The sequence below is a fragment of the Macrobrachium nipponense genome, chromosome 37, assembly GCF_015104395.2.
Source record: "Macrobrachium nipponense isolate FS-2020 chromosome 37, ASM1510439v2, whole genome shotgun sequence".
Classification (NCBI taxonomy): domain Eukaryota; kingdom Metazoa; phylum Arthropoda; class Malacostraca; order Decapoda; family Palaemonidae; genus Macrobrachium; species Macrobrachium nipponense.
The window spans coordinates 31,541,555-31,554,120 of NC_061097.1; the positions used below are offsets into that span (position 1 = coordinate 31,541,555).

At 35.6% G+C, this 12,566-nt stretch overlaps 1 protein-coding gene across 1 annotated transcript in view; it reads left to right on the forward strand.

The window, feature by feature from the left end:
• Nucleotides 1–8,598, forward strand: part of LOC135209085 (uncharacterized protein CG3556-like) — a 15,648-nt gene extending 7,050 nt beyond the window's left edge. The window contains exons 5-9 of the mRNA XM_064241675.1: nt 1–134; nt 662–759; nt 1,829–1,959; nt 2,555–2,709; nt 3,792–8,598. The exon at nt 1–134 is cut by the window's left edge and continues 77 nt beyond it. Of these exons, the coding sequence (XP_064097745.1) occupies nt 1–134; nt 662–759; nt 1,829–1,959; nt 2,555–2,709; nt 3,792–3,856 (583 nt within the window). The 3' untranslated portion in view covers nt 3,857–8,598. The remainder of the gene's footprint in view (nt 135–661; nt 760–1,828; nt 1,960–2,554; nt 2,710–3,791) is intronic.
• The last annotated feature ends 3,968 nt before the right edge of the window (nt 8,599–12,566 follow it).

Below are 12,566 nucleotides of genomic sequence, written 5' to 3' on the forward strand. Positions count from 1 at the left end.
AGACGGGTCCTTCGGCGGTCTGTTCGACACCAACGCCGTCCTGCCCATCCTCGGGGGCAGCACCCTTCTGGACGTGGCCCTCCGGAAGTGCCCCAAGATAGACGAGGACACCATCGACGATAATGAGATCCCAAGTAGGTGGTGCATATTTAGATACGGGGGCCTTTCCGGGACATTTGGCTGGATTCCAGGGAGGCGGGGTTTCCAGGGGGGTGGGTGGAGGGGGAGTGGGGAAGGGGAGACGACCGGTGATTGAGTCAGGTAGTTTGTTGAAATTGTTAAATATATACTTAAATATACTTAAATATAAAGTGATCCCTCTTTAAATGAGGGAGTAAAAACATTGTAGAGCTTTGAATTTTTTCCTCGAATTAGAACCGTGATTTTGTACAGTTAGTGTAATTATAGTTCCGATTTGTTTGGGAGAGAGAGAGAGAGAGAGAGAGAGAGAGAGAGAGAGAGAGAGAGAGAGAGCTTTCAATGAGTGTGCCCTCAGCATTTCCTTTCTAAATTGGGTTATTAATATATCTAATCCTAAGTCCCCATCTAGGGTCTTTGCGTAACTTTGGATTATTCAGAGGAGAGAGAGAGAGAGAGAGAGAGAGAGAGAGAGAGAGAGAGAGAGAGTGACTATAATAACCGTATCTTTTTCCTCCTACAGTTGACAGTCTCCTGATGCCAGACGATTTCCTACCTATAAGTTTTGAGGACCCTCCAACAACTCCAAGTCCCACCATTTATCCTCCTCCTGTGAAGATGGTGGGTGTCTCCCGTTTATCTATTTATTTATTTGTTTATTTATGCCTTGATATAATCAGCTACTTAATTTCCCTCTGGTTTTTAAGGCTTTTTCCTCTTTCCTTTTGTATTGTATATTTCCTAGCAAGTTTTATTCCCAATAAGACTTGATAGAAGATAGAGTTTCTTTGCTCTTCAATATCTACGATAAAATTTAGGATAAAATTTAGTGATTGTATAAAAAGTGATTGTAAAAGGGATTTAATTTATAGACGGAAATCTATGAATAAACAATTCTCTCTCTCTCTCTCTCTCTCTCTCTCTCTCTCTCTCTCTGTGGAAGAGTTTAAAAGAAAGCTAGACAAAATTATTAGGACACTGTGAATGAACAGTAAAACCTGCTCTTACAGATAAGTGAGCACACGATGTCTCCTCGGGTGGACTAACAAGTCTTTGAGACATTCTAATCCTTGTAACACCTTGTAACTCTGTCTCTCAAAGAGAAAAGTAATCAGGTTATTTCTGGTACTATAATTTATTTTTTCAAATTAGTTTTTTCTTTCTTATCTCGAAATTTTCAACAAATTCTCTCAATTTTTCAACAAACTGCCAAGTGGACTCTAACTCTCTCTCTCTCTCTCTCTCTCTCTCTCTCTCTCCTCTCTCTCTCTCTCTCTCTCTCTCTCTCTCTCTCTCTCTCTCAAAGAAAAAAGTAATTAGGTTATTTCAAGTATTATCATTTCCTTTTCAACTTAGTTTCTCTCCTTCTTATCTCAATTTTCAACGAATTCGAAACTGCCGATTGGACTCTCTCTCTGTCTCTGTCTCTCTCTCTGTCTGTCTGTCTGTCTGTCTGTCTCTCTCTCTCTCTCTCTCTCTCTCTCTCTCTCTCTCTCTCTCTCTCTCTCTCTCTCAAAGAAAAAAGTAATCAGGTTATTTCAAGTATTATCATTTCCTTTTCAACTTAGTTTCTCTCCTTCTTATCTCAATTTTCAACGAATTCGAAACTGCCAATTGGACTCTCTCTCTCTCTCTCTCTCTCTCTCACACACACACAGTTACTCATCTGTTTTCTGTTTGAACCTCACAGATCAACGTGTCTTACTACCTCTGGAAAGGACAGAAAGCTGAGAAAACTTTCAACATGACCTTCACAGTCCCCGAAAACACCACATTCTTCTTGGTCATGAGGAAAGCAGCTCATGTTGACTTCCGATTTCAGTAAGTTTGATTTATTTAGCAATTTGTCCTGTTAAACTCTATCTTAATGCCCCAGTGACTTAAACTTTATCTACCCATTAGCCCAGTTTAACTTGACTTTGATACTCTAGTCACTTAAATTGAATCTAACCCATTTGCATATAGTATACCCATTAGACCAGTTCAACTTGACTGTTATGCCCCTGTGCCTTTGATTGTATCTACCCAGTCCTTTGATTGTATCTACCCAGTCTACATAGCTGCATGTATTATACCCACTAACCTAGTTTAACTTGACTTAAATAACCTTTTCAGTTTCATTGTATCTTCCCATTTACATACAGTATATCAATTAGCCCAGTTTAACTTGACTTTAATGCCCCAGTGGTATCTACCCAGTCTACATAGTTGCATGCATTATACCCTTTTAACCTAGTTTAACTTGACTTAAATACCCTATTCAGTTTCATTGCATCTACCCAGTTGCATATATTATATCAATTAGCCCAGTTTAGCCTGACTGTAATACTCCTTTTTCTTGTTAGTTGTATGACCCCAAAACTAAAACTGACACGACTTAATGTTAATACCATTCTCCTTCACCCTCCTTCTACAGATTCTCTGCCCTCCACTGGGGAGATGGGTACTACATCCACACCCTGTGGGGAGAGGAGGAAGACAAGGACATCCAGCTCTTCTGGCGCCTCTACCGCCTTCGGGAGTCTCCTGTCCCAGGGCAGCATCCTGGAGAGGAGAACGCCGTTGGAACAGGTACAGAAATGAGGACTTTTTTTCCAAGTTAAAAGTTTGTTTGCGTTGTCAATTAATACTTCTTCAGTCTCTTGGTTAATTGGATGTTATTCAAGTCTGTTGTAAAATTGGTTATTATTATTATTATTATTATTATTATTATTATTATTATTATTATTATTATTATTATTATTATTATTATTATTATTATTATTATTATTAGATCCTCATAGTAGCCCGAGTCTTCAAATGAGAAACAAAATCCACAGTTATGTAAATGTACATATATTTAAATTTGAATTTGAATATATGTACATTTACGTAACTGTGGTTTTGTTTCTCCATTATTATTATTATTATTATTATTATTATTATTATTATTATTATTATTATTATTATTATTATTTATTATTATTATTGAAGAAGACCCTCTTTGAGACATACAGTCCTCTTTAATGACTGTATGTCTCAAAGAGTTATTATTATTATTATTATTATTATTATTATTATTATTATTATTATTTTTATTATTATTATTATTATTATTATTATTATTATTATTGAAGAAGACCCTCTTTGAGACATACAGTCTCTTTAATGACTGTATGTCTCAAAGAGTTATTATTATTATTATTATTATTATTATTTTATTATTATTATTATTATTATTATTATTATTATTATTATTATTATTATTATTATTATTATTAAAAGAAGGAAGTATACCCTCTCTTATGTTCTGTTTACAGGGTTAATTTCGAAAGAATTCCATAATTGAATCTTCGAATGCAGAAACAAGATAAAGACACAATTATATATATATGTATATATATATATACACATACATAAAATATGACCTAAGTCTCTTTCCTTGATAAGCAAGCTTTCACTGAATAAAATAATTATAGAGTCATCTCACTTACGTCTAATTCTTTTATCTTATACAATGTCAAATGATGCAGGAATATTATTTAATAGGATTATTATTATTATTATTATTATTATTATTATTATTATTATTATTATTATTATTATTATTATTATTATTATTATTATTATTATTATTCCTTTCAAGTCAATGATTCATTCTTCTTCTCACCCAGGCGTGAAGGAACTCATTGTCAACGATGGTGACCACCTTCTCTTCTGGTACCACAAGATGTACTGAAGACTTTGGGATTCCTAAAGAGACTCGTCAGTAGTCACATCACCTAACAGTCACTTTTTGGCAAGTGTTGTTGCTAGGAAGATCTACCAACTCTCACATCATTCTGAAAGTCACATTTTGGCAAGAGTTATTGCCTGGAAGATCTACCAACTCTCACATCATTCTGGAAGTCACATTTTGGCAAGTGTTGTTGCTAGGAAGATCTACCAACTCTCACATCACTCTAAAAGTCACGTTTGGTAAGTGTTCTCAAGCCCACATCCATTTACGAAAGAAAGACAGAGATTTTAGTAGATTTTAAAAGCAACACTTTCGTTCATCAACGTCGAAAAAAAACTACAGACCAACGAGAAGCTTTGATTATTGAAAAGGATGTTTTGGGCTTTTTCGTATTTTAATTTCTGAATTTGCCTGTCACCTGTTACAGCTCGTATTTGTCGAGGTTCCAGCTTGTAATAAAGGCACAGTGGGTATGTGAAAACAAAGTGACTTCAGAATGAAAGAAGCTAAAACGTCGTGAAGCACGAGTGATTTAAAACACACACGAAGACAAAATGAGGCGAATGCCTAGTTTTCAAGAGGAGTCCATCTGAAAGATAAAGGTAAAGGAAAAAATTCCTGAATGTTTTTAGCACGTAATCAAAGTGATTTCCACGTGGAATTTTAGAAGTATTGTCAAGGTGACCTTAGGCGAAATCAAATATCTGAAAAGGTTAGAAAAGGTGAATATTTTTTGGAGTTTGTTCCTCTGGAGTCAGATTCTGACTGAAATGTAGGCGGGAGATTTGAAAAGATAAACTACATTTGTTGTGAACTGGGATAAAAAAGTTTTGTAATTGTAAAATGTTTTTTAGTGTAAACCATTGTCTGAGTAATAGCAAATTTGAAAATCAAAAGGGTATTAAAAGATGTAAGTCATAAGTGATTTGTGAAGATACTATAATAATGTAAGGAAATAAAATCACGAAAGTCATTGTGATACGAACTAGAGAAAATCAAAAAATTAAAACAAAGTATTTGAAACGATTGTGGTTTACAGCAAAAATAACGCATTACGAAAGCTGCCTGAATTCATTTTAAAATGTTGATACGTACGTAAGTAACCATGTGTTTCAAAGTTACCAATGATGAAAAAGTAATTTTTTAAATACTCAGAGATGTGTACTTTGTCATCACAACCCATCTTGGTACGACTAACAACATTGTTACTACACTATTATGTGCTAGGTAACTGAAGCTATAGTCTCCTTCTCATAAAATCAATAACACGAACTTAATTTACCTTTCGTCTGACTGAGGTGAAGTTACTGACTTATGGGAACAGTTGAAATAACTTTTGGACTGACTGAGGTAAGTTACTGACTTATGGAGATAGTTACAATAACATTTAGACTGACTGAGGTAAAGTTACTGACTTATGGAGACAGTTGCAATAACTTTTGGACTGACTGAGGTAGAGTTACTGACTTATGGAGACCGTTGCAATAACATTTAGACTGACTGAGGTAGAGTTATTGACTTATCGGGACAGTTGCAATAACTTTTGTACTGAATAAGGTAGAGTTACTGAACTTACGGAGATATCTGCAATAACGTTTTGTCTGACTAAGGTAAAGTTACTGACTTAAGCACCATATTCTTCGGGAATTGAATTTCGAGCCAATAGCCCCAGCAGGCTTGTTCTATATGAATAGTGTCACCTTCTGAATGATATAATGATAATAATAATTGTGGAAACATTTGCAGTAACGCTTTGACTGACTAAGGTCATGTTACTGACTTTATGGAGACATTTGCTGGTGGGCTACGGGCTGTAAGACACCACCAGCGCAAGTGTCCTCAACATCCTTGGACATTCTACAAACTTAGAAGGAAAGTAGATTACTTCTGGAGAGCCCAATTACTAAAAAAAACAGCTTCGAAATAAAGCTACATTTAGTCGCGTGGTTTCGTTCACTAAACTTAAACTTAGAGTTAACTTATCTGCCACGGCATTAAGTGATACTATCTATAGATTAGTCGCGTAAGAGAGTCTTAGAATCTTCTTAAGCAACTAAGGCGTTAAATGGTATGGTATAAGAAGTTTTGTGTGTGTCTATAGATATGTATACAGTGAAACCACCCCCTATTCTTCTTCCGCCTCCTCCTTCTCCTCCTCCTCCTCCTCCTCCTCCTCCTCCTCCCGCTAATTGTTGCGCAGCCGCTTGGGAGTGGGAAAGCATCAGTGTGCGGTTGTTGTTCTTGCCCGTTGTTTTTTTTCTTGCATTGTTTTGCTTGAGAGACTTAGAAGGGAATGATGATTGGTCATGCGGTACAATTACCCACAACCTAGTCAGGTGACTTAGTTGTGCTACAGCAATTCGTTATTTCGTTCGGGGTGGGGGAAGGCGCACGAGCTGGCAGTAAATATCCATAGTTTGATATCGTTGTAGCCAATAGGAGGGGAGCAACGTGAGCGTCTTCCAATCACGTGAGCTCGAGCGATATCAGCTGCCGATATTCACTGTCAGCTTGGGAACAAAAAAAAAAAAAAAACTATAGTGCAATGAATTTATATAAAAACTGTTGACAAAAAACTAATGAAAGATAGATCTCTTTCGAAACTCAGTAGCTAAGGTTTAGAAATGTACATAGAGACAGTTTGTTGTTGATTTTTTATGCTAATCATTGCACCGAGATAAGGCAGTTTTGATAAGGTGCAGACGACGAGATAAATGGTGATGTCCTAATCACTTCAGAAGGCAATTATGTGAACTAGGAAGATTTTATTGCTAATGAATAATATATGTTGCATATATTATAATCGATAGGGAAACATCCTTGATATATAAAAGGTAAGTTTTAGTACGTTTTATTAGAGAATATATTCCTTGAGTTTGTGGGCGATTTGGAGAACATGAGCATTGACTTTAACAACAAATAGCTAATCTAACTGAGTATTTGCAGCCTAATTTTGTACATAGAATTTGATCAAATTCAATAAAGAAGGAAATATACGTAAGTATAATAAAGTATTCTAATTTAAAATGTTAGGTGTGAAGTGAAAGTATTTTTTATTTCTTGCAAGCTTACAAGTCAATTAATCCATTTAGCCTTTTCACGCCTGGTTTGGACGCATACTTGATTAGGAGTATGAATGAATGGGTCCATTTTCTATGATACTCTCATTTTGACTCATAAAAAACATTCCATCAGAGAATACTATGAAATACTCTTCACTGCAAATGGCAACTCAGATCTGGCAGCAGCTGGCAACTCAGATCTGGCAGCATCTGGCAACACAGATCTGGTAGAATCTGGGAACTCAGATGTGGCAGCAGCTGGCAACTCAGATCTGGCAGCATCTGGCAACACTCTAAAGCTGTGTTCGCGGGGCGTGGCTTTCTGCTTAGCACAATGCTGTCAAATGTTGACATTTTATGAGGAATGACTCAGTTGCCTCTTGCTGGAAAAAAGCATCTTCAGCTTCACTTTTATAAGCAGAAATTTTGAGCTAATGTCAAATTTCCTAGAGAATATACTTAAAATATCTCCCCTGGATGTCTGTCAAGGATCCCAGATTCATTATACCTTTTTCACGAAGCCTCAATCTATTTATAGCACAAGTCAAAATCAAGACTAAAGGTGATTTCACACTAGGCTTCACCCCACGCTACATGCGTAAGACTCATCACCAACTCCTCCTAAATTCTTGTTAGCCTCACCTACTGGACTGCTCATCGAGAGTCACGCCACGCTGTCACCCTAATGAGCAGTCCAGTAGGCGGGGCTAAAAGGAATTTGGGAGGAGTTGGTGATGAGTCTTACACCTACAATGTGCTCCCAAATTTTTGTCAGTCCCACCTACTGGACTGCTCATCAAGAGTCACGCCACACCACTGTCACCCTAATGAGCAGTCCAGTAGGCGGGGCTAACAGGAATTTGGGAGGAGTTTGGTAATGAGTCTTATGTATGCAGCGTGGGGTGAAGCCTAGTGTAAACTCACCTTTACATTCAAAGGCACTGAAAAGTCGAGTCCATTCACAGACGACAGAAGAATCATTCTCGTAGCCCAATTTGCAATTCTTTGGAGACTTAGCACAGGCTGTTTTGTAGAGTAAAATGAGCATTTGTCACAGAGAAGAGCAAAAGTTAAATTTCTGTACATATCCTTCATTTCTCACTTTCAAATTTGTGCACTCACGCGGGCTTTCCTCCTGTACAGTTGTCATTTTTGTGATGGAACTTGGAAAAGTAGTCGTTTGATAAATATTCATCGAGAAAAGGTTTGATCCTCTTTTGACTAAAAGTGGGATGCTGTAGAAGAACCTGGAACTGTTCAACTTTACTCAACTTCAGTACTTATTTATATCGTACACAAGCATCTCGACAAGAATTTCGGGACAGAGTTTATTATTGTCAGGAAAATGCCTCTATATCTTGAAAGTTACAATGCCTAGCTCACAATCCTACGACGAGAAGAAAGCAAAATTATATACAAAACATCATGTCATTGCTTCTCAATATATAGAGAGCACTGAAATGACCTTCCATGCCTTCGTGACGAAACATTTCGTACAATTTCTTTTCGGTCTGAAACTCTAAAAATGTAAACAACAGATTAGGCATAGTATTGCTAGATGGCGCACACAGGTTTTCCAAAAATTGTTTTGTGACGTTTTTTTCGTCCGTCATGAGAGAGGTCTTAGAAAAATCCATGTGAATATAATAGCTACCAAGTCTGAAAATTAGCTACAGTGTAGTAGGTATATATATATATATATATATATTATATATATATATATATATATATATATATATATATATATATATATATTATATATATATATATATATATACATACCTCATGTATATGTATATATATAATATATATATATAATATATATTATATATCTATTATCTATAATATTATATATATATATATATATATATATATATATATACTATATATATATATATATATATTAATATATATATATATAATATATATATATTACACTCATGTATATAACTGGATGCGCACATGTATATGTATATATATATATATATATATATATATATATATAATATATATATAATATATATATATATATATATATATATATATATATATATACATATGAATATGCATATACATACACTGCATTTTTGTATGCGCATAGCTTTTGAGTGAACTAGGACTGACTAATTATGTATAATGTAATATCACAGCTCCACTTTAGAAGTGTTCATGTAACCTGTGCTTTTCTAATATGTTACTGGCTGTTCTTTAATTGCTCTCTCTCTTTCTCTCTATCTCTCTCTCTTTCTCTCTCTCTCTAAACTCTCTCTCTCCCTCTAAACTCTCTGCCCTACCGCATCTCCTGAAGCTTCGTTCCTTTGTTCTATTATATATTTTCTATATTTTTGTACTATGTATGTAACCAAGAATTGAAATAAATTTGTAAAAATAAACGTCTTTGTTTTTCTCCTGTTATGAACCAACGCCTCACTTTCTTTAGAGCTTTCCAGCCTCCACTTTCTCTTGTCTCTCTCCTTTTTATCTCAAGTCTCTTAAAAGGCACCTGTAGTCTACTTAATAAGAATATATACCTGAGAACCACCCACGCCCCGAGACCTAATAAATTTGCATAAGGGCTGTCCAGCGATTATTATGAATGAGTGGTGCCTCAGAGGCAAAACGTTAAGGAATGGGAAAGCTTCTAATAGTGAACACTATTACTGTTACTAATAGTAAGACTTACTGGCGACCATAGTGACTAATGTTACTTCTGCTACTGTTCGTGTGAATGATACTATTTCTCCGCTATTATTCTCGATAATGCTCATCATGTTTATGGTTTGAAGAATGTAAAGAATGCTTACGTTTCGTTATTCTTGAAGAAGAAGCGTTAAGTTCATTTGTCCCAATCAAACGTATTCATAATCACTGGTTTACAAAGAAATTGAGGCAAGCACAAAAATACCCGTTTTTACCTAATTCAAATTTGAAATCCGTTTTTACTCATCACCTCTAGTTATCTATCCTGTTTTATCTGTTATAAGCTGCTGCAACTCTTGAAATGTGCACATATATTCTCTGTTTATACTAAAATGAGACTATTTAAAAGCCAGAAAACTAGAGGTGATAGAGCAAAACTAGTTATAAATTGGAATTCAGCACACCCAAATTAGCAAAAAACACCTATCCCCATTCTTGCCTCAGACCAAAAAAAAAAATTAAATTTTGTTTTGTAAACCAGTTAATTAGAGGCAGCAGGCAGACAGACGTAGAAACTCAAGGGACGAATACAGATTCTGTAGGAATAAACCCTGAAGCTAATGTCCCAGCTTGGTCGGTCACGCCCCCCAAAATCCAAGATAGCCTTTGGTGGGGCTTAAAGGACCAAGTTACTGTCCCAGCTTGGTCGTCTCAAACCGCCAGCACCGCCCCCCCCCCCACCCCTGCAAATTCAAAGGCACCTTTTGGTGGGGCGTTAAACCTAAAGTTGATATCCCAGCGATTGGTCGACCCTCCCACCCCCAACCCAAAACCCCAACCCCCACCCCCAAAATAAAAGATAACATGCAGGCCTTTGGTGGGGCGTAAAGGCTGAAATTAATGTAAATATCTTTTAAAGTCAGGAGTAAGAAAACTCAATGAATAATAAGAGGCTCCCTCTCTCTCTCTTCTTCTGTCTCTCTCTCTCTCTCTCTCTCTCTAGAGTCGTAAGACGAGAAGGCTTTCGTGTTTTGGTAGCGTATCTGTTGAATATACATAACTCCTACGTTTCAATATGGAAAATGAATTGCATTAGATTTCCTCAAGTCCTTAAAATCTATTTTCACCCAAATAAAAAACTGAATATAAATAGAATGTATACTTCTATAATTCTCTTTAGTCTTCCCTTAGAAAAATAAACAAATAGACAACCAACAAAGATCAAACAAAGTAAGTATTTGTGTCTGTCCTCAAACGTCAACCACAGCAAAGTCTAGACCTTGGACTGTAGAATCCTTGGCTATGACGTCATTATTTGAATCTCGTTACTTGGGGTAAACGCAAAGACAATACACGAAAGATGGGAAGCTCAAGCCACAGCCGCATCGGCCGCATACAATTTAGTTCCTGGCATGAAATGAAGATGGCGTAGCATTTCACCTGCCTACATCGTCTGTTTGTTTACTTTTTCACAAAGCGGGCATTCATTTCAATCATGAGTGGGCGTAGCCATCATCACCCGTGTGTGGTTTGCAATAGGACGAAAATGATTTTCCCCCATCTGATTTTTCATGCTTTTCCTCAGAATAAAGAAAGGTAATAAAATCATTACATCTGTTACAAAGTACATGATGACTTTTAGAGAAAATGAAGAAATAAAATAGACCAAAGCAAAATTGAATGTCGGTGCAGTGTTATTCCGAAATAAATATTGGAAAATATTTATAATACGGTGGACGCCTCTAAGCGGAAAGAAAATATATTTACATGTGATTTTCGACTAGAAAAAAATATTGCCATTTGAAACCCCAACAACAACCAACCTAACCTTCCTGGTAATGTACATCAGTAGCCTAATCATGTCAACAGTAAACCTAACCATATCAGCGGTACCATAACCATGCCAACAGTTACCTAACCATGTCAACAGTAATTTGCAATGGAAAATGAAGCTATCTTGCAAAACATATCAGAAAATCCAACTAGAAAAACCTATATTTTTCCTTGTCATTCTTGTCAATTGTATTTCAAATAAATACCTTAAAGTTATATTTGCATATCTTGAAAATCTCTAGAAATATGAATAAACATACCAATTCCTATCACTGTCATACAATTCGTGAATATTGGGTCTCCATGCCTTTTCCAGATAGGCTTCTCACAGCAACTTTGATATACTGTATATATACTGTAGTTATGTTATATTCTCAGCAGCTTACCATTGGGTTGTAGTTATAAATGTTTCCTTAATTTTTCATTAATAAGCAACTATTTAGCGAACCAAAGTTGTTCCATCAGGAAGGATGTATCTTGTGGGAGCATTCATATGGGAGAGCATAAGTAGGTTAGTTAAGTTAGAGTGTCTTACTTTAATTTCAAGTTCACTAACCTTTTAATCTATGATTGAATTTTCCTATATGTATGGATAAAAGCATTCAAAATAAAAGAAAATTACATGCAAACCAGCATATCTGCTCCCACAAGATCCATTCTTACCGTTTCATCTAAGTTTCTGCATTATATGCTCATAATTGTTCAATTTTTTTTAATGAAATCTTGTAATTGGTACCAACACCCCACATAGTATCCAAAGTAAATGTACCATTTAGGCATCAAATGTACGCAGTAATACAGTAGTAATAAATTGGCAAAACAAGTTGTGAAAACCTATGATATTTGCTTGTACTGTACATGATGCAAAAAGAAACATGGTTCAAGTCAATTAGAAATAATTGTTTCAAATTTTTTTAGGAATGTGCATGCTTCTTGCAGAAATGGCATTTACTAGAAAATACCAGGCAGAAGTGTTGTTTACATTACCTTCATAAAAGGGTGCCAATTGAATATGCATTTTTGAGAACTCCCACAATTGGGCTATGAGATTTTAATAAATTGTTATAAATAGGTTTGTTTCCTATTTGATTTGTGATTTCAATTTTTATTTGCTTTTATGGAAATTAAGTTAAACCTAGATTTTTGCTTATACAGTATTCTGTAAAATACAGCAT